The sequence below is a fragment of the Amphiura filiformis genome, chromosome 17, assembly GCF_039555335.1.
Source record: "Amphiura filiformis chromosome 17, Afil_fr2py, whole genome shotgun sequence".
NCBI lineage: Eukaryota > Metazoa > Echinodermata > Ophiuroidea > Amphilepidida > Amphiuridae > Amphiura > Amphiura filiformis.
In genome coordinates, this window is record NC_092644.1 from 8,556,122 (window position 1) to 8,584,000 (window position 27,879).

The window sequence follows — 27,879 nt, forward strand, 5'->3', positions numbered from 1 at the left end:
ACTTACCCCATCTTACTCTAGGGCCTATTTAATACTAGGCCTACATAGGCCTATAGGCCTAAGAGTTTGATGTACGGTAGGTGCTTCGTAGTTCCGCGTGGTTCACCACCAGATTCTATATAAATCTGTGCCACTTTGCCCCGGTCTCAATCCCCTGACCCCAGGGCTCATACCTGGGATTTTAACCAACAGCGGCAGCGCCCCAATATTTTTTCTTGGCCCACCTCCCCCCCCCACACACACACTTTTGAGGCAAAAACTCCCCACTTTTTGTGGCAATTTTGCGCAAAATTTGACGATTTTGCCTTTCCCCCTGAAATTCACTTTTCATCCAGTGCCCCTCAGAAAAACATTCTGCTCTTTAACACTAAAATCAGAATCTGAAAAGGAGTTTTACAGAGTGGGCCTAGGCCTACCCCCGGGGGGGGGGGGGCACTTCAATTTGAAATGGATATAGGTGTAGGGCTGGCGCTTTCGCACTAAGGGGCATTCGGTGAGAGCAACATGTAAAAAATATGGGGTCATTGGGTGAGAGCATGATTTTTGGCATTCGGTGAGAGCAAAATTTAAAAAATATGGGGTCAATGGGTGAGAACATGACCTTTTTTTAAATGGAATCTTTGGGTGAGAACCAAAACAGCGCCACAAAAACCTCGAAAATCGAATTTCTAGTTCTAAATGGCTTCAAATTTCTTTATTTTTTCAAAATAAGTAACAAAATCAGTGATAAATGAAAGTTGCTGTTCAAATTGAACTTGTAAGGGTCTTTGGGTGACAGATCAAATGGAAAAATAGGGGTCTTCAGGTGACAGAGCGCGGAGCGAGCATGTGTTCGTAAAAAATATGGGGTCTTTGGGTGACAGCGATGCTGAAAAAGGGGTCTTAACAGCCCTACATACGCGTCACCTCCAAAGTTGGAGTGCCCCCGGGGCCTACCGCTAGCCTGGGCCAAACCTAGGTCCTATTGTCATCATGGGATTGATTTTAAATACCTTTTTGTACCTAAAATGAGGGGTCAAAAAAGTTTCAGGTCTATTGAGAAGGGGTCAAAAAGATTTTGGGGTTTAAACATGAAAAATACAATCCCCCCCCCCCCCAAGTATTGCTGAACACTCCCTTAGCAATTTGGGCGACTTACTGACCCCTTTCGCCGCGATTTGGGCTAATTATTATGATACTATGTTATTATTGGCAACACTGCGTGAATTGTTGTAAACATCACGAGACCATGATCACGAGTCAAGTGTTTGACAGATGAATGGTCGAAAGACTCGTAGTAATTTTAACCTTGAACCTGAATTATGAATGGATTAATTTTAATATGGCATTGGCCACGTTTTCGTGAAGGTCACAATCCTCCCACTTGATACGATCACGGGATACGTAACGTATGATTCATAGACACAATCTGTTCATTGGCCGGACATGCCGGACAAGTGTTTTCCGTTTCAATTCAATAATGAATCAATTTTATTTACTTGTTACCTCTGTTTGTTGCCCACGACGATGACTTACTTACTCAAGAATTTCTGAAGTAAAGTCATATTCAAGTCGTTTTGACACTCACAATAAAGCAAGCTGGCAAGTAATCTACAGAACAGCACTCAAAAATCATCAGGCATTGCAGGTAAGCTTACCATAAATTATCATTATATCATGTATCCATACTATACTAAAATGCAGAAAACCTTTGACGAGCGCGTATTGTAAGGATACATCGCGTATTTACTGCGTTGCACGCACTTGTCTCTGATTGGCTGCTGAGGCGATCTGTTGTTGCCGAGTGGAAATTTATGAATGAACTGTGCGCCGTACGCGTTGTTAGCGCCGAATTTGCAACATCACGGTAGTCGCGCTCGTAAAAGGTTTTCTGCATTTTAGTATACTACACTATATGTACGTCACCCTCAGGCTCATGCCTCAAAACCAATATCATTATTTACATGTTTCTCATTTGGAATTTTGATTTTCTGAGTAATAAACCCATAATTATTCAAATTTCCAGCGGCATTCTTCACGAACTTGTGGAATATATATATCTCTTTTGATGTCGAATAGATGGCAAATATACTTCAACGTAGGGAAGTGTGGAGTGATGCATTATGGCAAGGACAGAGAAGTCCATAGTTATTCCATGAAAGATGGGGATAATAGAAGACCACTGGGGAAGCTGGAGGAAGAAAAGGATCTGGGAGTCCTGTTTGACAGTTCGCTTACCTTCAGAAAGCATGTAGGAGCAGTCACAAATAAAGCAAATCGTATTGTGGGAGTGATGAGGAGAACCTTTGAGTATATGGATATTCCAATGTTCAAAACCCTATACAAGACCATGATTAGACCACATCTGGAATATGCAAATTGTGTATGGAGTCCATTTCTGAAAGGCGATATTGATAAACTGGAGAAGGTTCAGCGCAGAGCAACTAAGTTGATTCCCGAGATCAGAGATCAGCCATACGAAGCACGTCTAAAAAGGCTAAAACTCCCTTCATTAGCATTCAGAAGACTCAGAGGAGACCTCGTCCAAGTATATCGCATTATGAGTGGTCTGACAGACATCCAACCCCATTAATCTATTCGATATGGAGAGGAGGACGGTAGGGCTGAGGGGACATAATTTAAAGATCAATAAAGTAAGAAGCAAGGACACGCTTTAGAAGAAATTGTTTCACCCTAAGGGTCGTAAATGCTTGGAATCGATTGCCAGCAACCATAGTGCATGCCAAGTCTACCAACTGCTTTAAAAATGGCATTGACACCTTCTTAGAGAACCATATAGACAAGTATGATTACAGGGGTAGCACCACCCTGGAACAAATTACTTGCAGTACACATTAATTTCTCTCTCTATTGTAGTCAAGTAATGATGAAATTGGATGGGCGTTATAAGGCTTCATAGCCTTCCAAAAGAGTGCCCGAGACGACAGGTAAACAGGTATTGTATGTGGCCCGGCTGGAAATTTGATTATTTATGGGTTTTACTCAGTCTCAGAAAATCAAAATTCCAAATGAGAAACATACATGTAATAATGACTTGGGCCCTTTGGTTATGAGGGTGACGAGTGTATAAATTAGGTATCCCAGGCAAACCTTAGTTAACATATTTGCTAGTCAGCGAAATTCGCCTAGACCGGGGCCCAAACAAAATGCATAAATTTACATACAAATTTGAATTTTTTTCGAGAACAGGTCCGTGAAGGAAACCTACATAAATATGTTTTCTATTCTTCACTTGACCCAAATATATGATTTTTTATGGTGATGAGCCACTCGCACATGGAATTTTAGAGGATTTTGATAGCAGTTCCATTTAAAAAGCTGCTATCGCCATGAGACTAAGATCTAGAAACACCCCTAAATGCTGTTTTTGGGAATTTTGCTAGCAGAATCTTTTTGATGAAAGTCAATCTTTGACAAGATGTAACTTTGTTACGGAAAGTGCTATGACAAAAATGTTTTCAGTTTTGGCCTTCTTTACTCAAGGGCTTTGATTTGATATGTAAAATGATGCAGTTTGATGGCAAATTTGAATTCACCTAGAGCATACCTATATAAATGTACATGCCATGCATGATGCATACAACTGTCCCTGATTAGCCTAGAAAATATGCTTGATAATTATTATAAACCTTCAGTGTATTGTATTTCATCTTAGATACATGTAGTAGGTAATGCATGCAGGCAAACGTTAGTTAACATTTGCTAGTCAGCGAAATTCGCCTAGACCGGGGACCAAACACAATACATATTTACATAGAAATTGCAATTTTTTTCAAGAACAGCTAAGGTCGGTCAAGGAAACCTACATGTACATAAATATGTTTTCTATACTTCACTTGACCCAAATATATGATTTTTTATGGTGATGAGACACTCACACATGGAATTTTAGAGGGATTTTGATAACAGTTCCATTAAAAAAAAGCTGCTATCATCATGAGACTAAGATCTAGAAACACCCCATAATGCTGTTTTGGGGAATTTTGCTAGCAGAATCTTTTTGATGAAAGTCGATCTTTGAAAAGATGTAACTTTGACACGGAAAGTGCTATGACAAAAAGGTTTTCAGTTTTGTCTTTCTTTACTCAAGGGCTAATTTGATATAAAATGATGCAATTTGAATTCACCTGGCATACCTACATGTAGCACAGGCTCTGTCAGCTCTGTGCTGTAGGCGTCCTACATGCCCTGTGTTGGACATTATATTGGAGATTACACAGCTAGCAGATGCAGATCATGATGAATCGAATAACGAATTCATGGGTCCTATCTGAGGGCCGATGACACACATTCGATGGGTGTACTGTGCTGGATCTTAGGTGATCGCTCACTATTCGAGGGGCGTCACGGTTTGCAAACAGGGGTAGTTCTACTGCGAATGTGTCATGTAGCAATAGTCGTGTTCACATTTTGAGTTGACGTAAAGTTCCGTAAACTTACGCTAACATTGATAAAAATGCCACAAATATTTTCCTGCTCTTACCGCATGTCCACACCTAGCCTACTTTTAGCATAATTACGCCGATCAGTTCCACCAAGCATTTACTTCTGGTTGGCGTAAACATGGGCTACCACTTTCGGTATTTCTGTGACCTTTTTCAACCCCAGGATATGTAATTTCTTAGTTCCGGCCAAAAAAAAGGTCAAACTTACACTGGTGTAGTAGTAGTGGCAGTGTGAACGATGGTCATGGTAAATTCCGCCAGGTGTACGTCTGATGATTTACATGGTGAACATAGCTAATAATTGCTAATTTATAGTATACATACATACTAGTAATTCTAATTGAAGCTTAGAAAACTTAAAATTTGTTTTATTTGTTTGCAGAAAGTAATCATTGAAGTTGCCTTACAAAGAGCTGTGTCCTTGCTGGGTTAACAATAAGACATGCCAAAACAAGGTAGTATTTCCAGTTGGGGGGTATTTTGACCATTTTCTGCCCTAAGTTTGAGTTTGCCTCCTCGCCCCCTTTTTTACCCCCCCCTGTCAGTACTGGGCAAAGACAAAGAAGGGCACCAAGGCCAACAAGTGATCAGCCTTGAACTTGACAACAGGCTAAAACTGACAAAGGGCAGGTAATGGCCTGATTGGCCTTGGTGGACTTCCTGAAATTTGAGCCATGTAACCCACAATTTTTGGGGAAAAGGCCAAATTTCCAGATCCCCCTGTTATATATTTAATCCCTCTTCTCTTCCCTGGAAAAACATAGTCTTGCAATAATGATTTTTATATTCATTTTAATCATTGGCAATAAATGAGACATTACCCGTCTGCCTTTAGCACTTGGGTAAATATCTCTCATGTAACATTTATTATTAAATGTGTAATACAATTAATCATGTATTATGTTGTTCCTTTATGTGCAGATGTCTTCAAAATGAATCAGAGCGGTTATACCATATTTCGGTGAGTTAAAGAATGCCAATACATACTACAAGTCAGACTTGTCAGTCATTAATTTACAGACATAATGACAATATAAATTATAAATAAAATGTCTACAGCCTATATGGAAATATCAAAAAGGCCTACAGGTGTGAATGTTATTGAAAAATAAAATATAATAGTTAATACTGCATTTCACGGTCACCTACTCCAGTAGGCCTACTCCTGGTTCCAGAAAAATACAGTCACTAAATTTCTGAAGATTGGAAAAAACATTACCTTGTTTCGCGGAATGAAACAAAGTTATTAAATCCTAAACGTCTTGTTAGTTCTAATGGCAAAGAAATTCAAATTTTAATTTGTATTTAATTCTAGGAAATAAAGGCCCAATAAAAACCGCCCAAAATAAAAAAAATTTAGGTTTTTTTTCGTATGTTGTGACAATCAAGCCCAAGGACTTGTACAAAGACGAATTTCAAGTTATGCATTCTAATTTAAAACACATTTGCTAATCATTTTCATAACCAATAAATTAAATAAAACTATTGTAAAATATTAAGATTGTGCATACGTTTTCTTTTTATTTTGTCTACATTTCATCTTACTTTCTCTATATTTCACCAGTTTTATTTGCCTATATCTCAAATCGAGACCAATAGATTTTTGCATCTTAAGGGGGTACTACACCCCTGCTCAATTTTGTGCCTATTTTTGAATTTTTTTTCAAAAATTATAGCATGATTAGTGACAAGTAAGATATGTATATTATAGGGGCAAGGACTACAACTACTGCACTGGAAATTTTATTTCAGCACAGACAACAGTTGTGGAGTTACAGTCAAAAATGAGGGAAAACCAATATTTGATCAATAAATCAATAACTACTTGCCTTGAGTTGCTGAATTTTTAGTGCAGTTGTTGTAGTCCTTGCCCCTATAATATACACATCTTACTTGTAACCAATGCGATATAATTTTTGAGAAAACTGCAAAAATAAGCACACTATTTGCCTGGGGTGCAGTACCCCCTTAACTCTTCAGTCATTAAAATTATGGTAATAAATTGTTGCCTTGATTTTTCAGGCTTCCCGCTTTGATTTATCACCAAGGAACTTTCCTCGCATTCTGTGAAGGTCGATATGGTACTGCAGACAGTAGTGTGGCTGATATGGTTCTACGTAGAGGAACTCTAAAAGGGTCAAAGGTCACTTGGGGTCAGATCCAAGTTGTTGCCAGCGAGAAGGAGAAAAATATAAGGTATTGTGATTGTCTCATTCAAACAAATAAGAAAATAGTGTAGTTTATTAGCATGGGGCTGATTCTGAAACCCTCTAAAAATGATGTTCGCGTTGCGCTCTCTCTATGGTGGTAAACCAACATTGATTGATTTTTATTGGGGATGTTAAAGGAGGATTTCGTGATCCTAGCATCCTCTTTTTATTAGATTTATCAATAGATATTCATGAAAAAATATTATTCCCAAAATTTCAGTTGTTTCCGCGTTTGCGAGTTATGATTGATTATGTGTGTTACACTACTCCATAGGCCACTGTTGTAAATTCAAATTTGACGATATTTTTTTTAAATGAATTAATCTGCAAGTAATTTTGGTACATAAACTTTATGTAGCCAGAGGTTTCCAGTGGTATGGTCAACTTTTTTTGAGAAAAGTGGGGGATGAGGATGTGGATCACGAAATGCCCTTTTAATCTTGTGAAATCTGTCATTAGTGTCAATAATAATCCTCAACGGGTCCTTGGGTCGCTGGTTACATTTTATGGAAAAGAAAAAGAAATTTAAGAACATACTATATTATCTCTCATCTTTGATTCGCAATGAGTACAAATTGGCCATATATACATCCATTATTGCCTTCCATCATTGAGATTCTTCTGTCTCGAATTCCATGATCTCACTAGTTCAAATCTCCAGCTTATGGTCCGCAGACTCGGCGGAAAGCAGAACAGTCTGCAGGTTTTCAAGAGTGGGGGTGGCCACAGATCTCGCTTGGCTTGTTGTATTAGCTAATCCCCTTATTTTTTCCTAATTGGGTGCATTTCTCCCTCCCCCCCCCCCCCACTGACTGAAAAAAGTTTGGTAACACATGCCCACCCCGGCCCTCTTTGCGCATGCCACTGAAAATCCTGGCTACAGGCAAGCACAGAAACCTTCAAACCAACTCAAATTTTGCACAATGCAAAAATACAATATAAACTCTGGAGGTAGGGGTAGGTAAGTGAGCCCAGATTTCAAAAATGCGGGCTCCAGACCGGAGTTTGAGGACATAAAAATAGGGTCTCCAGAACTATTTTGAGGGGGATATTGCGGTGTGTATACGTACAAACGTATGTTCCATTTTGGTAAGGTTTTGCCTTCCGCCTATTTTCTGGGAGACTAGAGGTCGCACATTCCTCAAACTTGGTGGGTGGGTGCATCTTGACCCCAGACAGAACTGGTTTGTATTGGTTAGTGGGTCAAGGTCACTGAGGTCATCCAGGGTCATCTGAGGTCAAATTAGTAAAAAACTTGGTGGGTACAGTCAACATTTAAAGCCAAATTTTTGGAAGATCATTTCGTGGTCACCAGGGGTCATCTGAGGTCAAATTTGTAAAAACTGTTGGATGGGCATGAAACTTGGTGGGTATAGTCTACATTTAGAGCCACATGTTTGTATGGTCATTTCAGGGTCACCAGGGGTCATCTGAGGTACAAGTTTACTGACCGCCCAGCCAGGGGGATCGCGTGGTTCGAGAACCGCCTATTTTATATCTATTGTTACTGTTATAAATGGTTATGATGTTGAATTCAACAAGTCTCTTGGTTTTTTTGCCAATTCATTGAAATATTTTGACAGAATTAAAAGTTGTTTAATAATCCATTTCATATCATTAATGTGTGTTCTCATTCTCAGATTACATAATCATGTGCCTCTGATTGATCACCAGAAGAATGTTATTTTACTCTTGTACAAAAGTGCTGACAGATCCTTATTTCTGATAAAGGTATGTGGTGAGCTGTACCAATCCATGACTTAATTCATACATGTACATGCATTCATGCTGTTGCTAATAAACCTAAACACCATGCAACAACCTTAAACATTAAACGTTGTCTTTAACTTGCTTTGCCTCTTTTGCTTTCACAAGGCCATTAAAAAGATCAGACCAACCGACCTTACCTTTTTGGACCAGTTGTAGAACAACCAAACAAAACTTTTTTGGCCTTAAAATGTGCATATTTGCACCTAAAATATGATCTACTTAAGCACCCTGGGCGCTTTATGAATATGTAATGATATACTTCATTGACTTCAGTCATGGCACTTGTGCTGGAGTCGGACCTGTGTCACTAATTTTGTGACTTAACCGCTTGAGATTTGATGTGTAAGTTGTTACCATAACTAACCAATATTACATGTTTGTATTGAATACTAATATATTTGAAACTGGTGAAATTCAACATTGGATCATCTTGAGATTAAATTAAGGTATAATAAGGAATATGACTATTAGCTAGTTTAAAGCTGATAAGCACAAATTTACTTTAATTCTAATTTGAGCTCATCAGAGGCTTAATAAAAGTTTTTAATTAAAAAAAAAAGTTCATCAAAGTACATTTTCATTAATAAGAATGACCACTCTTACAATGATTTTTTGTTTTTTCCTTCAGAGTACAGATATTGGACAAACGTGGAGTAAACCTGTCGATATAGCAGATCAAATCTTCAAGAAGGCACCCAATGATGTCAAGTCATTCTCACCAGGTAAATTACCCATATGTGACCAGCTCCAACAAAACCCTGAACAAGTCGCCAGACATGTTTTTGAGGAATAGGCCTTTAAAGATGACATTCCCATAAAAAAATCAAATTTTGGAATTCTTAATTTCATGATATTTGATCTTGGGACTGAGTAGACTTTCAAATCTTTGAAAGTACTTATTAAAAACAGGTTAATTAAATCAGTAATTGACAGTGTAACTATGATATTCCCTATTCAATCCTGTGTAAAGCAGGAAACCAATAAGCCCATTGCTCAAAATAGCAATTTGGCAAACATATCAAGGTATCATTTACAAAATTATCCACATCTTGAAAACTATTGATGCTATGTATATAATTTTGGTATCATTTTGAAGCTTATTGTCCCATGCTTACATTTTTATTCAAATCATGAAATGCGACTTGTTCCTGGTTTTGTCAGAACAGGTCATATATGCATAAAAGACAGTCGCACATTCTCACTGATTTTATGGGGTATGAAGATCAACTGAAATTTGTTTAACTTCATTATGTGGTACTAATTTTTATGTAGCATTACCACTTTGCAACAACATTTATTTTGACGAAACAGTTAAATTTTATCAGGCATGAGAATTTTCAGGTTTAAACCTGAATTCAGGCTTTTTGTTGTCCAAATTTCCGCACTTTCTTTTTAATTTCAGCCCGCTTTTTTGGCTTTTTTAGCACAATTTCACACTTTTCAGGCTTTTTTTTTTCAAACACTTCAGGTTTTTTCATGGATGATCATTCTCATACATATTTTATGAAAATAATTTGATCTGATACTTTCAGCTCATACACACACTATTCAAAGTGGAATTTCAAATTTGAAGATCTGTGGTAGGGTTTTGTCTATTTTATGTGAATATTGTTGTAAGCCGTACTGGTGTTATTTGGACATAGATGCAGCGGAATGGGGGGGGGGGGTGCTGGTGCGGATGGGAGACACGTTACTCCCTAGATTTTTCCATGTGGGGATGTCCCTACTAAAAATCTGAATAGAAGAAAAAAATAAAGCAACAGTTGCCCTGTGCATCTTTGTTTTTAGCCCGAAAAACACTGTGTTTGGGACCAAAATAGAGTAAAATATCAAAATTCACATTAATTTTGGGCTAAAAAAAGTGTTCATTTGAGCTTTGGGCGCAAGTGTTCCAGTAAAACTGAAACAAAATTGCTTGTCCCTCATAAATTTTAATGCTTCCATCGCCACTGTTTTTGGATATTCACAATATTTAAAAGTACAGACAAGTCATTCTTTGAAAGGCTGAAGCTTGGAGGAAGTGATTTCTGATATTCACCATACATGTAGAGGGCCATATAAATGATTGTAATAAATAACTTAAAAAATGTGCTGAAGTACTACATTCTGTACAATAGAAATCACAAGTTGCCAATAAACAGATTACCAAACACGCCAACCTGTACGTGTACGCCGGTACCTTCATTAATATTTTTGTAATATCACTCGTAAGACAACATTATGCAAATATTGAAATTACTCAAAGAATTAAGCACACACATACACACACTTATAATCCAAGTGAGAACTGGGACTGGGTTTTTTCACCATACCAAGGGAATTTGCATCACTTTTTTGTACTTTTCGTAAACGCAATTTACATGCAACTGATGAATATGCATCGAGCAGTAACCAATGGGAGCCCAACAGCTCCCAACACACAAGCACATCAAGGTAATTACTGTTACTTTCTATTTATTATTATTAATATTATTTTGTGCAGGCCCAGGACATGGAGTTCAACTGAAATCGGGAAGACTTGTCATCCAAGGCTGCACAAATGTAAAAAATGATTCTGGTGGGCGGGGTAAGTCACTAATGAGGTTATCATTAAGGGAGTGATCTAATGCATAAAAGCATGTTATCAGTCAGAGAGGAGTGAGACCTGAGTGGTGTAGAGCCTTTACTCAGGTATGAGAGGTCCAGGGTTCAAACATTTGCATGTGTTCCCTTCAAAACACAAAATTTTAGTGCCGTGAAAATATCATGCTTCACATTATAGTATAGTATTAGTATTTATATTAGTATTAGTGTTAGTATTGTAATATACTGCGCCAATAAAGTATCCTTACACTTGGAAAAATAATCACAATTTCCAAACTGAACAATATTTGGTTAAATTTGTTTTTTTTAATAGATGCACTATCTAATCCTGCACATTATGACACCACATTGAATCCAATGTGTCTTCAAGAAGCAAAGTTACAAGATTAGACTAATATCCAGTTTTAAAAGTGATAAACTGGCCTATTCAAAACTCCACACACTAGACAGTAGACAACTGGTTTGTGAGTGGTGAATAGCTAATTTATGTGTTTGGCTTTAATTTAAAACAAAAGGAACAAAAGAAAACTGAAACAAAAGAACTGACAAATAAAATGAAAGTTATGAAAAGTACAAAGAAGTAAAAACTGAAATAAAAACTCCTTTAAATAACGCTTCATTGAAAAAACTGTGTTGTCTCTTTCTTTCGCTTGTTTGAATCTTTTTGTGCCTTGTATAGGCCAGTTTGTCACTTTTAAAACTGGACCTTTGTCTATTCAAATGCTTGTAACTTTACTTTTTGAGGTCACATTGGATTCAATGTGGTGTCATAATGTGCATGATTAGATAGTGCATCTATTAAAAAAACAAATTTACCCCAATATTGTTCAGTTTTGAAATTGTGATTATTTTTCCAAGTGTAAGGATACTTTATTGGCAGTATAGTATTTGTATTATTACTACTAATAGTTAAGGGGGTACTACACCCCTGGCCAATTTTGTGCCTATATTTGCATTTTTCTCAAAAATTATAGCACATTGGTGACAGGTAAGATATGTATATTATAGGGGCAAGGACTACAACTACTGTACTGAAAATTCAGCAACTCAAAGCAAGTAGTTATTGATTTATTGATCAAATATGGGTTTTCCCTCATTTTTTTACTGTAACTCCACAACTGCTCCACAACTGTTGTCTGTACTGAAATAAAATTTCCAGTGCAGTAGTTGTAGTCCTTGCCCCAATAATATACATATCTTACTTGTCCCCATGCGCTATAATTTTTGAGAAAAATGCAAAAATAAGCACAAAATTGGGCAGGGGTGTAGTACCCCCTTAACCCAACTGCATTTCCCATTTCAGCTTGCCATGCTACTGTCATTGTGAGTGATGACCATGGCACCACTTGGCAGATGGGTGGCTATGTACCTACAGCTACATCAAAGGGAGTTGATGTCCAAACCAATGAAACAGCGGTATGTTTGTTTCTCTGTAAAGAAACCTGTGTCCCTGAAAGAACTGTATCATCAGGAGCTGAATTTTTTGGGTAGTTTAACGCATAAACCAAATGTAACTAAATAGCCGATGTAGTTGAGGAATATATCGGCTATTACATTTTTTTTAAATTTTGACAATTGACCGCTCCGATTTTGAAATAGAAGAATTTTATGAAACTACCTCATTTTCAGTCCATACCAAGGAGTCAAATATCTATCAATGACAATAAATGCCTCATTGGCGCTGATGATGCGCAATAATTAGCACTCGAATACAGATCATCGATTGATATTTGAATCCGTGGAAAGGTTTGAAAATAAGGGAGTTTCGTAAATTTTTTAATGGGGTGGTCAGTTATCAAAATTCAAAAAGTATGTGATAGCTGATTTATTCCTCCACCACACCAGTTATTTTATAGTTATGTTTAGTTGTGGCGTTAAAATACCCAAACAATTATGTTTCCGACGATACAGTTCTTTCAGGGACACCCTGTATAAAATCAGCATGGAATCAAAAGCAACATGAGCCTCCAATAGAAAATACAAAGTGTAAGCTTATACTGGCCTATGGAAAGACATGGAATTGAAGTGAAAGGGTGGATGGGGACAAGTTCCACCCGTAAATTTGTCCATAGGGGGATGTCCCCCCCTGAAATGTCCTGTTCATCTTTCTTTTGAGCTTTAAAAACAGTCTTTGGACCAAAGTATGGTAAAATTACGAAAGTTTTTGTACTTCCTGCGCAGTGACCCGACAAATTGTCCTTCATTTTGGGCTACAATAGTCTGAAATGGCAAACTTGCCAAGAAACGGCTTGTGCCCCCCAATCAGCCCCGGTGCACCCCCCATGGTCAGTGCGCGCCCCTCCCCCATATGATGACCCACGCTATGCCACTGATAAAATGAATGATGAATGACGCAATTTTTTAATTTAATAGCAATATGGTTAAAATTGGTTAAAAAATAAAACTTTTGATGTCAGCTTTGCTGAAGATTTTGTTCATTGGCAAGAAATGTTTAACTTTTATAGCGAGAATCAATCAGAGCATATGTTAGTAAATTACTAGCCGTGCATAAATATTATATAATTGCACGGGCGCAAACTCCGCGTAGTAGGTGCAGTGCTTTCGGACACGTTCATTTTTCTTGCGGGTGGATGCATTTATATTTGCTTGCATTTGCCAACTTTTTTAGTGACAAAATTGTTTTAAAAATAGCAAAAATCACGGGATAATTTAGTCGTGTATGAAATAGGTTAATAAATGCTATCACTTGTTGCTTGAGAAATTGTACAAAATAATGCACTGAGATGTTGATCGTCTAATGCACTCCCCTTCACGCTTTCTCAGATAATTCTTATCGTACATTGTCGTTTCAGGTGGCTGCTCTTTCAAATGGCTTAGTATACCTCAACTCTCGCACACTAGGGTATGACCAACCCCGAGGGCAATCGTTCAGCCAGGATGGAGGGGAAACATTTGGTCCTCCTCAACTGGTATCAAATTTAATTGAACCGAAAAATCTCAGAGGTGCTCCGGCTGGATGCGAGGTAAGGCCCATCTCAGTTTGTCAGTGTACTTTGTGTAGCTTATAAATCACAAAATCTGTTCAGTTTGTTACTGCATTCATTTTTCAAACTTAAGCTACGTAAATTCACATAAGCACATGCTTAATTGTCACAGATTACGCAAATCGCAATTAGCGCACCTGTAGGTGCTACTCTCAACTGCATGCACGCCATTCTGTATCAATCCACAATGTTATGACTCTTGCCATTTATAAGTTGAACAAAGTTTAATATGCTGTCTATCTATATAATAATACCGGTAGTCTGTCTGCGAGTCTGTCCGCCTTTATTCTCAACAATGACAGGTCGTATGGCCCTCAAACTTGGTGGGTAAGTGTGACTTGGTCCGAGCCAGAGCAAGTTTGCATTTGTTAGTGGATTACTACCCTGAGGCCTTCATCCTGTGGTCTTCTCTCTTACTCCTCATAGATTGCCATGGCCAGTCTCTCTTATTAACACCATTGCTCAAGTAACTAACGTATACGCTTGGTGGGTGGATGTAAATAAACAAATGACTACAGAAGCAAGACAGAAAATGTCAAGGTCATTTTGGGGTCATCCGAGGTCAAATCACCATAGATTGTTGGAGGATCATGAAATTTGGTGGGAACAACCAGAAAAGACGTTTTCGTGTTGAAACAACAGAGCTTAGATAAGCCGAGGTTCTTGTCTGAATTCTGGGAAGAAAGTCCACTTTTTCACGAAATCCCCCCCCCCCTGGGAAAAAAGTCCTCTTTTTCAAAATCAGCACCCACCAAAAAAAAAATCAGCACCTCCCCCAAAAATCTTGACAGATCCTTTTGAAGTCTTCATTTTTATCTTTTTATAGGGAGCCGTTTTAGGATTCCAAGCACCAGAGAAAAGCCTTGAGCCATGGAGGCGTTGTTTTCCAATCCAGCCAATAGATATCTACGCTTAAATATGTCCATTCGGCTCAGTAAAGATGGCTGCAAAACTTGGAGTAAACCATGGCGGATAAGGTGGTTTACCAGCGGGTATTCAGACATGACACAATATGCAGGTGACGATAATATGAACAACAACAACACACCGCAACAATCGAACCCTAACTTTGCTCTCCTATTTGAGAATGGGTTCATAAATAGCGCCGCACAAGTGACATTTCAAACGTTTAATTTGAAAGATGTCATGCGAGGTACCTCGTGACAGGTGAATTGTAAAAAATGGCAAAATAGGTCTATGTAATGGAGTAAACCTAACGATGGATAAAGCTCTTTGAAGTCCTATGAAGTATGAAGCAAGCCTTGAAATAAGCAGACTGGAACCAGGAGCAATTTGTTTTGAACATTGCTCCTGGTTCACTGGGATTTACACGAACCAGGAGCAATTTCTGAAGAAACAGGAGCAATTTTCAATATTAAATCCTTTTCTGCATATATACAATACAGCATACCAGCACGATTGCAAAAAGTGCAAAACTGTAACCAGGAGCAATAATTTTTTTTTTATTTTAGAAAATTTCTCCTGGTTCATGTGAATTTTACAAGGACCAGGAGCAATTGGTGGCTTTACGAGGGTAAATTTGCTCCCTGCGCCCGCTTATTTCAAGGCTTGGTATGAAGCTCTACTACGTATAGTTTCATTATGGAGGGACTTATTAGAATGTCAATTACCTATAATTACCTATTCTCCTATAATGTTAAGAAACACTGATGCTACTTGGATCTGTGAACGTCAGGTTTTATTACAGTCAGAGAAAGAAGGGATTAGCTTGGTAACATGTTTATCCCTAGAGCTTCATCAATCTTTGTGCTTATTCCGTACACTGTAAACTTAAGTTGGTCAAAAAAGGGTCTTATTCGACTAACTAAAAATTAGTCATACAAGATATAATTTTTTTATTCAAGGAAAATAATGCTAAAATTATGTATTTATAATGCTAAAAGAACAGTTATATCATTTCACATTAATTTACATCATTTCAAAATATTTTCATGACTTATAATATTCAATTTGGAAAGAATAAGAAATTGCATGACTAATGATGAATTTATGACTTGACGATTTAATTCCAGGTAGTCATATACGTGCATTACTATAATTGAATCACTAATTAAATGACTATTATTTTTTTCAAAAATCTGTTTTTCGATAAATAATTATATCTTGTATGACTAATTTTTAGTTAGTCGAATAAGACCCTTTTTTGACTAACGTACATTTACAGTGTAAGCAGTTGTACTTTTGTATGAAAACCTTTTCTGTTGGTAAGGGTTGGATTTTTTTTTTAATTAATAGAAATTCTCTGGAAAATTTATTCCCCAAGGCAGCTGTTCTTCCTAGTAATGTGTAATTTTGTATGAAGACCATTTCTGTTGAAAGGGTTGGATATACTGAAATTTGGCGATTGCAGTTGAACTCCATACACCTACTATGGAAGACAAGGGAGTGTGAATTTCAAATGCGATTACCTGAATGGGGAGATTCCATATGAAATCTACACCCCTGTGTGAGTGATTAAGGTCATGTCTTTCATAGGGGGTGTTTGGGTTTCAATTTGAATAGCCTGTCAGAAGAAATTCCCAGGAAATGAGCCCTGGGGGATGAAGCATCATGAAGATATTAGGGACGAAATAAAAACTCGATCGGCGGTTGGCGGCCGGTTCCGTCCGGTTGCTATTGTTCTAAACGGTGGTAACCGGAGGGAACCGGCGGTCAACCGCCAGTCGAAGTTTTGATTTCATCCCTAAAACATATTGTCTGTGTATTGGTAAATGTGAGTTGACCCCTACCCCAGACCCCGCTTTATAGATGCGCGTATCACCAATGTGATTCAATGGTTGATTTAAAAAAAAGAGGTTTGTATCATAAAACCGCATGTATATTTGTTTTAGTAATCAGAAAAAATAAAGATACCGTAGCCAAGCAAAAGAGGCCTGAAAATGTAACAAGAAAGAAATTGTGCATTTTGTGCACCCTAAAATAACAAAAACAACGACAATCACTTGAGATTTTTTTATTTATTTTGCTTTTCACAAAGATAACAAATCACTGCATATTCTGCCCTCCTAGGCTGTAGTCCGGTCTGGTGGCCCCACAAACCCCCACTGCATTCCCATGTAAGTAAGTGCAATATATACAATAAACTATATGTATACTGTAAACTGCCTCCTAGAGTGACCTGCATATGACGATTGAGACCAGAAATATGTACGTAAGTTTTGTTATTATGATTATTATGTGCCAAAATGGCTGAGAAATACTTATGGAAAATATAATACAGTATTTTTATATTTAACTTGATTCCATACAGCGTTACAGAGAGTATTTGTTTTTAAAATTGTACATCTTGTTCAGGTTAGTAAATGAAATTCATTATTTATCTCATGACTCAGGAATAACCAATGCAACATTACTTGTCTACCTACGCTGATGCTTTTTAACTGCATGTTTTTCTTCTTAATTTGTATATAAATATCATTATACAAGAAAAGTCTATATGTGGTCGTACACTACGAATGAACCGTAAAATTCGGCAAATTGTATTCTGAGTTGCAGTGTAAAATGTGTGTGAAGGTGCGACATGTATGTCATTTGATAGTGCCAGTCAAGCACCGTTTAAACCAATCAATAATCCTATTGCTTAAGATGATAATAAGCTTATACCTTTTGTCTAGGTATGTATTAAATTAACAATGAGAGGACATTCCTGAACCTCGTTGACTTGGGGATGATTTGAAATGACCCCCAATTATGACTGTTTGATATTTATTACCAGCAATGTGGAAAAAAAAGACATAATAACCGAAAAAAAGGTACCATTTTGTTGAAGGAGCAGAGTTCAACAAACCATAACCCCACTTCTGAAAATCGTTTGAAGTCAAATGATATACCATTTTAAAGCTTATGATATATATTTTCTAAACACGAAATTAAAAAAATTGACCAGGGCCGACTCTACGGCTGATTCGTGGTGTATGGTCACACATGAAATAATATGTAATAACATAATACAAATATTATTTGTAGACAAATTATGCTATCTATTAATGTATTACTAAGTATACACTAAAAAAAACAATTATTCAAAAACTGGAATGTATTTCCTTTGCCAAGGCATTGCCAATTGTAATTATATTGAGACATGAGAACTTTCAGGCTTTTGCCTGAATTCAGGCAATTTTTTTGTCCAAATTTATGCATTTTTATTTATTTTTCCAGCCTGATTTGGGCAAAATCAATATTTTAATGTTATTGTATCAATTAGCAGTACACCTGTCAAATTCAGAGATAACCTTGTCACTGATTAATTTGATAACCAGGCAGGTTTGGTTCACCCCAGAAGAACTGCTCTGGCAGGAACTGGAATGTATTTTGCCAAGACATTGCCAATTGTAAATATATTCAGGTATGAGAATTTTTAGGCTTTTGCTTGAATTCAGGCAGTTTTGTTGTCCAAATTTCCGCATTTTTATTATTTTTTTCAGCCAGTTTTGGGCATTTTAAGGCCAATTTCACTCGCTTTTTCAGGCGGCAGTTTTCCGAAAAGACATTCTCATGCCTGTATATTGGTTTTGCTTATTTTAATAATGAGGAAATAGTGTTTATTTAATATGTATCTAATTGTTTTGTTGACAGATCGGACCTACCATGTTTTAGGAAGTAATTTGTTTGCAGCATTATAGTTTAGCCTACATGTTTGTAACATAGTAGCACAACTTTGCAACATATTTAAAAGTACATTTTCCAGTATTTTATCTATTATCAGGTATATTTTTAATCCTTTATGTACATTAAATTAATTGTAATCTAAAATATATATATAAATGGCTTGTATAAAATAAAATTAGATGCAAAGCATTACGAGCACAATGGATAATTTGGAGAATAGTTTTTTTCTTTGCTAGTGACCTACATGATTATTTTCTTAACTATTATTTAACTAATTTATTTGGTGATTTTATTGGTCTTCTAGTAGAATTGCAAAGTATAATGTATAAGGCCATCTTAATTTAATAGTTTGTCTCAAATCCTCCGTGCTCATTTAGTAAAATCGCCTGATTTTTGCGTGTTATTCATTTTTCTGCTGTTTTATTTTTTTCCAAATCCACCACACACAAATCTCGCATCACCAGACATCAATTCAAAATAGCCTAAATCTCAATAAAATTCTTCATGAAAAGGTGGTATTTTCTTGTCACAAAGCTCGTCACACAGATTAAAAAAATTGGAAGTAAAAAAAGCAATCCAAAACACCGCATTTATTAGGTTTTTAACTTGGGACGGGCTTTGAGACGAACTATTAAATTAAGATGACCTAATGAATGATCATTTGGAGTATAGTAACTTTTGGCCAAGTTTGGGGTGGGAATAAGAAGTATAAAAAGTAGTACAACAGCGCCACCAATACCGTGAGCGTTTGGGAGTGCAACATATCGGCCATAAATTCTATATGATACGATCATAGGGCATTAGTAATGGAGTAGACAGAACTACAAGCGCTAAAATGGCAAAATTTGTGTCGGATCATGAAAGAGTTCAACATTTAGCCATCTTACAGTTACAGTGATGTATTATCATGATAACAAAACCTACGGTATTCTGACTGCATTTGTGGCTTTTTTTTAGGGGGGAAAGACCTATTTTGGTTATATCTCCTTTCATATTTTCATTTCATGTTTTTTGTTTCAATTTGCACAATGTGTTTTGACATTTTCACATTGGCTAAACGGGAAAAAAAATGTCTCAAAGCCCATGGCAGTTTCAATGGAATGCGTTTTTTAAAATAATTTTGTTAAAAGATTTTTTTTAAACTTAATTTTGAATTAAGATGTCATTCTCGAGTGTTCAAAAGAACACATATTATTTATATAATATCTTATGAAATTTTATGATCTTATGGCAAAAAAATGAATTTGCCGTTTCAGCTGACATGGACGCGCTAAGAAAAACCGACTTTGAGACATAACAAATTATATTTTAGCCATGATGTTTGTCATTATCACTAATCCAGTATCACTAATCCAGTGGCAGCGCCACGGGGGACATGAGGGGGAAAATGCTACAGAAATTCACTTTGCCCCCTCAATGCCCCCCCGGAAAAACATTCCTGGCGCCGCCACTGCACAAATCTACGCTATGCTGATGATACCACCCAAATATGCAGCAGTAGAGAGGGACTGTTGTCTCTTTTGAAGTGCATCAAGAAAGGCCTAAATGTCAAAAAAGACTAAATAAATAAAAGTAATGGTTAAACGGGAGAGGACTTTTTGATAGATGATCAAAAGATCAAGGATATTATACTTGGTTCAACTCATAATCGGCGGGCCTTATAACATCGCGCGCGGATTAATATCGATATATTTTATTTGGAGAATTGTCTTGTGACATCTCGCCAGAAGTATATAAATTATTAATTGAAGTCTATACGTTGTCTACTTTCTTTAACACGTAAATTACAGACCAGGCAGATCACTCTTAACGTGGGTCTATACTTTTCGGCGTAGTGGTAAAAGTCCCGCCGATTACGAGCTGATCAAAGTATAAACACTTTGAATATGATATAGACAACAAAGGTGATTGCACATCTGAGCTGATCAAAAGACGATTGGCCCAGTGTGAGGATTAGCTATATAGGACAACAATTCAGAATGTCAAAGATCTGGAAGAGTCGTGGTTTATCAATCAATCTCAATACGGTTACTCTGTGCAACAGTCTTCTCAATTGCTACATACGGCTGCAAATCCTGGGCAATGACAACGAATGACAGGAAGAAGATAGATGCACTTGAGATGTGGTGCTATAGGAGGCCTGGGAGTATCTTGGGAACAAACATCTGGGTCCTGGATAAGATTGGTACGAACTTAAACATCAGAAAGTCTATCATTGAGAGGCAATTGCGGTACTTTGGCCACATAAGAATGGATTGTCTATTTGCCCCCCCCAGTGCAGGGAAATTTGGTGGATTTGGGCCCCCGCCCCTGGCTTGCCACCCCCCCCCCTGGAAAAAATCCCACCTACGCCGCTGCATCTTGGACAAACTATGTAAAGCATACTGCAGTTACTGTCCGTTTTCCCTGGTTTTCCTATACACAATACACAGTGCCCTCACCATTGACGCGCGACCTTTACAAATAGTGTATGCTAGAAGTAAGTTGCATTTGCCTAGTTAACATCACTGTGTGAAAAATAACCGGCCAATATCTAAACTATTCTCCAAACTTCTAGCAAATATATTTCTCTGACATGACCTAATATTACAGCTAGGTTAGATGTTCAGAAGGGGTCGCACTTTCGTAGAATATGAGTGAGGGCAAAGCATAGCTAGCTCATAGCTAGCCAACTCCCCGTGTTAATTGAATGGAGATTTGACCGAAAATATTGAGCTATATTGGTAACGGACCGCTCCGTTCTGAAGGATGCCACAAAAAACGGTACAAGCTACATTTAAACTATTCTATGAAATTCTAGAGAATATAGTTTTGTAACATGTCCTAAATTTGTATCTAATTTAGGTGTTTGGAGAGGGTCGCACTTTTGTGTTTTAGGAAGGATATGTAAACGACAGATAACACCAAAATATGAAGAAATTATTTCCAAACCGTGTTAAGTCAACAATCATTATGTTGCTCATTTTCAAGAATGCTGGTTAACAAAAAGCAGGCCATTATCTCATTTTGTGAACAAAGGTCTACATACCATTGTTTCCTTCCGTTTCCTTTATAATCGGTTACCCAACTGAAGCTATAATACCAGCTTTATTGCGGTATCGCACATGTAAAACAGACACATGTGCACAACCAGAGAAGATCCGATTTAATCAGTTGAGCTGTTTCAATGAGTGTTATCTTGGTTTAATAGCTTTTAATGGGGTTTAAGTCCTGCAAAGGTCGAGATGAATTCTACTGTAGACATGACTGCATCATGGAATGTTTCATCACACGGAATGTATGGTGCAACACGTTTGGCATCTGATAGAAGTAGATGGCGACATGTCGTTCTCTTGTGAAGACCGCCGCCAAGGTCTGATTAAGTACAAGAACACAATTCTGCGCATAGAAGTTTATCATGTTTTTTTTGTTGTTGTTGTTGTTTTGTTGTTATTGTTTTTTGGTTTTTTTTTTCATGATCAATTAATTTGTTCACACTATTCACCATTATGGGCAGACAAAGTGTGCGAGTATAGACGAATCCAACGAGCCAAGTCATGGTCAGGATTTGGTCGGCCATCTTTGGGTCCCCCAACACTAAAAAGCCGCTTAAAAATCGATGTTAGATTCTTTTGTGTTGTAAACTGTCATCATTCTTTTGTCTACGTGTAACACGGGTGATAGAATGCAGTTTAAAATACCCTCCAAGCCGCATTATGTCACATTTTAGGTAAGATTGAGCCGACGGGGACCCAACTTTGGCAGCCATTAAGGTATATGCGTGAAATTGTATTCGTCTATATTGGCCGCCACCGTTATGCGAGTGAACCAGACTTCTGCACTATCTCCTGCACTTAAAGCTAGCTTCATTCTAATTTAAAGCTTAGTATACAATATATATTTGGTACATAAATTCAAGGAAACCATTGAATCGAAATCACGCCCATTTTTAGCTTGTCCTTTTTGCGTAATGTGAGTATCCCCTGGTAAACTAGTTTTTAATGTCGGACTAAACGTCCATCTAGTATGCTTGGCCAGGGGCGGCGCCAGGGTATTTTGATAGGGGGGGTCATGTATTGAATTGTTTTGAATGAGGAATACTACGGGAACCAGCACCTTTTGTTAGAAGTCACACATGAGCATGATGAGTGAAGTGGATAACCTCTATTGTTGTGAATGAGTCAATGACCTTCAATGACACTTAAGATTTAATTTGCATACACCTACTAATTGGTCATATTAAACCCAATAACATCGAAATTTTTGGTTGTGAAAAAAAAAAGTTTACCTGGACTTAGTGCAATTGAATACCTGAGTGGAAGAAGGGCCCAACTCCAATTTTTTACAAAAATGAGTTAGACCCAGCATTTTATTGCCAGCAGACTGTTCTTCCATGTGTGTGAAAGATGAGCCAAAATCCACTCTCTAAATAGTCTTCCACGTACACTTAATCATGGTTTTCATGGAAGAAAGGCCCAACTCCATGGAGTTGGGCCCTTTTTCCATAAATATTGGATTAAAGAGGAATTTTGTTCATCCATGAAATCTGCTTTTCACTGCAATAAACTTTCTTGCTAACCTATTACATGCTTCTACTTGTGCAATTAATGGATAATTGCCTAATTTCTGTAGCTATTTATAACACATCTGCTTACGGAACTGGCACTTGCAGTATATTAGTGGAAGAAGGGCCCAACTCCAGCTCGCATTAAGACCTGTACCATTGCCATGGAAACATCATATATAATTTCGAATGTATGTAATATTGTATGTTCATGTATTAAAGGTCCCCTGAAGATGAAAACATTCTATCTATAAAACTTTTCCAAATATTAAGTTTTTTCTTAATATCTCAAAAACAGTTTTGATGGAGTTGGGCCCTTCTTCCACTCAGGTATTCAATTTTGATTTTGTGCCATATCGGCCATCTTGGATGATTTTTGGCAAATGTTCGCTAAATGCATGATTTCAATGCCTCGGTTTGAAAAAATAATTTATGCCATTGACTAGTAAAGTGCCATTTCATAAGAAACCCTTTGATACTTTCACAATATGCTTGTTTCATGTTTGCATATATGTTAAAATAAAGAAATATATAAAGGTAAATATATGCTTATGCCAATTTTGCTCCCAATTGATATTTTTGGACCTTGTCATTTTATTTCGTTCCAATGACCGGTCAGAATGGGAAACTTTGAAAATTCATAATTCGAAAAGTTTTTGACCGATTTTGACCATTTAACCACCAAAATACTTCTATTGATGAGTTCTATCCAGAAAACAATCTTTTGTAGCAATAGGGGCAACATGAAATTTTGATGGTTATCCCTACTAATATATATATAGTTTAGTCCAGTCCAGCCGTACTAGATATAGCTCAATCGTACTTGACATTGTTTTAACTAACTATTCTTTAGTAGGGCACCCCAAGTTTCGTTTTCAGTGAAGTTATGTTAGTAGAGAACAGCCAGTCTTCTAAATAGGTCAAAGTCTTGAATGCCCGGACTTCAATGTTACCCAAAAATGAAATGGTAAAGGCAAACTCCTGGGCCAATGCAACTAATATTAAAAAACAACAAAGTACTTAGTACTCAGATAATCAGTGATAATAGAGGATGCAAAACAATCATTTGACAATATAAGAAGAAGAAGAAGCCTGCAGCAAATCACGTGACATTATATGATGCAATGAAAATATATTATCCAGCAGTTTATAAACAAAAAGACCGGTGACAAAGTTTGGTTCAAGTTGTTGCTCGTTGCAAGATAAAAAGGTGCAACCATGCAGGAAGCGTCGAGCTCTAGACGTTGAATGTTCAAGAAGCTAAAGTAAATCAACTCAACATATGGATATTAAGGACAAGTTTGCAGAAGTCAGAAAGGAATATAATCGTGAAGGCCAGAAAACAGTAATTTTAGTTGAAGAAGAATTAAACCGTCGGAGGCCGTAAGAAGTGGATGAACACAGTTAACCTTTCTGGAAGAAAGACCAGAACTGACATACAAGTTTTAAAAGATCGCAATCACGTTTACGCTACAACAAAAAGACTGAAAGTCATGCAGACTTTGGTAAAGAAATGCCATTTTGAGAATGCCAGAGATGCCACGTTTTAGGTTTTAGCCGGGGTTTTAGCCTCAATTCAGGTTTCTTGTGGGTCCAAATTCCCGTTTACTTATTTATTAGCAGCTTTTGGGGCTTTTTTTTAGCCTGCATTCACGGCTTTTTCAGGGTTTTCTCATCAGTTTTTTGAGTGAAACTGTCATGAGTGTCATCTCGGTAATGCAGAACCTGTTAAAGGGACACCATCAACATGATCAAACGCTCAGGACACAGAGTCTTCAAAGCCAAGGACATCAAGAGGTAAGGCTAGAACCAGATAAGATCCCTAACAAGAGTTCTGAAAGAGTATCGAGCTAGCAAGACAGTTCAACTGCAATGATTCGCACATGAACTTTCTTTCAAACCAGTGGAGGACTGCAGTGGCGTGCGCAGCACATTGAAAGTGGAGAGGGGGAGGGGCAGATTGTCCAGTTCCCCCGAATGGAGTCTGATTAGGAGTGTAAACGAGCGGAAAGACTGATTTCTCCGAATGACCAAACAAAAGTGGGGTGGCATGTTTCCCCTGCCCCCCCCCCCACCCCCCTTTGCGCACGCCACTGTGAAGGAGTGTCTTGGTCATTCCAGTACACAATTTAATGTACGGCCCATCGTTTCCGTCTCGCAAGCAGTTCGACTCCCGGGGTTCGACTTCAAACCACATCATCACTGCTGACAGCTTCGGACAGCTTTACCACCCTCGCTAGCTCAGCAATAGGCCAATGCTTTGTGTACAGGGCTGAAGCCTGAAGTGCATCTTATTTCCCGGATTATCCCACACTATCAAAGGTACATTCGACAAGATGTGGCACAATGATCTTTACCCCAAACTCAAAGGCAAAGCAATTTATGATTTACGGCAAGCTGATGTCCTGGACCCGAGTCCTGGATTGAGAGCTATTACTTATCCAACCGGTCCATTGAGGTGGTTTTTATGATTATCCAAAAGTACCACATCCATCAATGTTTCCGTAGCCTGAATCCTTCCAGGCCCAGAATTGCGGCGTCTTCATATTACTCACAACTCTTTACGTTAATTGCCTTATTCAGGCAGGTCACCATCTGCACAACCCGATGACCGTGCGTAGATGTTGAAGGACTGAGATTAATCTAATGTTTCCGTACCTCAAGGGTCATTTCTAGGTGAGTTCTTTCTCTTTACTGATGAACTGCAGGGCAGATTAACGTGAGAGCACATCAGTATGTAGTCAACTTCTGCACCCTATTCTTTAAGATGAGAAAAAACGGATTCATTCCTGGACAATTGGAGTGATCAGTGACGATGGCGCGCAGTCCTTTAAGAGCTACATCTTTCAGCATCATGAAGGAACAGTGGATTCTCGGACACACTACTAGGCGCTGTGAACTACTTCATCTCATCATGTCAAGTGTTTTGCTGGCGTTATTATGTTTATCTGTGTATAACCTCACGGTAGATAGACTCTCTTTTTCATTTTGCACTATTGCATTCCCCCCCCTACCCCAGGAAATGTGGGGCACTGGTGGGATGATAGCAAAATGGTATCACATATAGGAATTTATTAATCGGTTGTTGGGCGTGCAGCGTTTTGTATAGGTTGAGGTCTATAAATCTTCAGCCCCTGCAACTTAACTTGGGGAATTGAGGTGGTAGAATCAACCGTACCAAATAGTGGTGGGGATGTAATGCCAGGGGTCGGGGAATGTACTTGAACACTACAGTTGAATGTGGGTCCGAATTTGAATATGATACTAATTGAAGGCATTAGATATACATTGACCGTCTATATGCGATCCTTACATTATCAAATTCAGACAAATTGACTGTATAAATGCCACTCTGACTCTTCACAATATGGCAAATTATTGGAATGATCTTTAAAATCAAAATCTCAATCCCCTTTGGAATTCCGGATAAGCGGATTTTATATACTAGTAAATGTTTTATAAATACTTTACTTTTATTGTTTAATCATGTCATAATGTTGTAAGTAACTGCCCAATTAGTCTGTGTTACAGACTGGGAAACTGATTACTACCCACGAGCTACCAACATGTGTAGGAGTACAGCATGGTCGCGCTCGCCGCTTCGCGGCGAGCTGTCGCGGCTTCGCCGCTCCCCCTCCCTCGGCAAGGATCGTGAGTCGTCTTTGACAAAGACTACTGCCCAATTTGCTTTATTAATTATGTTCACAAAAATCTCTAGACATGCTAGATGAGAATTACCTTGATTTTACCTGAATATAATTTATAATCACATTGGATCCGCTGGTGACATTCTTTTCATGTAATAAAACGTGTCTTCTTCACACTTACACCCTATTTGCGTCACACATGGGTCATTTTCACTCATTTGTATAGTCTTACATACAGTCTTACTTAAATCAACGTCAATATATAATGATTTGGGTGATATTGTGAAAGCAACTAAACTGAACATAACAACAAGGTTTTAAAAGTATTTCACACTTCTTCGAGAGTTGTCACAATTACTTGACACGCAGCAAATTACATGTACGTTGTTAATGCATTTTTGTATGATAGAGATCCGCAGTATATATTTTACGATTACCGCGAGTGTTGAACAATCATGAACAAAAGAAGTACTTAGGACGTTTTGAGAAATAAAATAAAACCGTTGTTTTACCATATAGCGAAATAACTACTTATACCAAATCAACGTCCATGCAATCAGAGTTCTAGAAAAACTACCACACACTAATAATGCTTACCGCGCAAGCACATAGGTATACCCTGCCAATCCCCCCCCCCCCTGATCAACCCTCCCCACATATCCACACACTCGAACCCCACTCACCTCGATCATACCTGAAAAGGATAAGCAATATTGCTGTTATGAGCCGTCTACTTAAAATTCACACTCCCTCTGTGGAAGATTTTGGAAATATCTTCCACAGAAGGAGTATGGAGCACATTAGGCAGCTCCTCTAAGAAAGATTCAACAAAGAACCTTCCACATAGGAGGGTGAGTTTCAAATAGAGTTGGGGAATGGGCTAATTCCATTTGAAATTCGTACTCCATCTGTGGAAGATATTTCCCAAATCTTCCACAGGGGTAGTGTGGATTTTAAATGGAATAGCCCATTGGACATGATTTTATGGTGTTGCACCAGCTACTTCCATGGTTACAAGCTCTGTTACACATATAAACATCACTGACC

General features: G+C 37.8%; 2 protein-coding genes across 3 annotated transcripts; both read left to right on the forward strand.

Annotated features, from left to right (window-relative positions):
- The first annotated feature begins 1,208 nt into the window (after positions 1-1,208).
- On the forward strand, positions 1,209-19,712 carry LOC140136899 (sialidase-4-like). 2 transcript variants are annotated; one of them, XM_072158520.1, is made up of 10 exons: positions 1,210-1,627; positions 4,828-4,900; positions 5,367-5,406; positions 6,468-6,641; positions 8,296-8,386; positions 9,054-9,147; positions 10,908-10,991; positions 12,312-12,424; positions 13,822-13,992; positions 14,840-19,712. In XM_072158520.1, the coding sequence occupies exons 2-10, from the start codon at positions 4,888-4,890 to the stop codon at positions 14,927-14,929; spliced, it is 870 nt and encodes a 289-aa protein (XP_072014621.1). In that variant the 5' UTR covers positions 1,210-1,627; positions 4,828-4,887; the 3' UTR covers positions 14,930-19,712. The 2 variants fall into 2 exon arrangements, with proteins under 2 accessions (XP_072014622.1, XP_072014621.1); XM_072158521.1 differs by lacking the exon at positions 4,828-4,900 and having other exon boundaries at positions 1,209-1,627.
- Positions 2,058-2,838, forward strand: LOC140138362 (uncharacterized). Its single transcript, XM_072160270.1, is given in 3 exon segments — positions 2,058-2,569; positions 2,571-2,642; positions 2,644-2,838. Coding segments are annotated over 3 exon segments (741 nt in total). The 5' UTR covers positions 2,058-2,095.
- Positions 19,713-27,879: the final 8,167 nt, after the last annotated feature.

Coding starts and splice junctions, on each gene's coding strand:
- LOC140136899 (XM_072158520.1), top strand. Junction 6,642..8,295: donor GAGAAGGAGAAAAATATAAG/GTATTGTGATTG, acceptor TCTCATTCTCAG/ATTACATAATCATGTGCCTC. Junction 12,425..13,821: donor TCCAAACCAATGAAACAGCG/GTATGTTTGTTT, acceptor TTGTCGTTTCAG/GTGGCTGCTCTTTCAAATGG.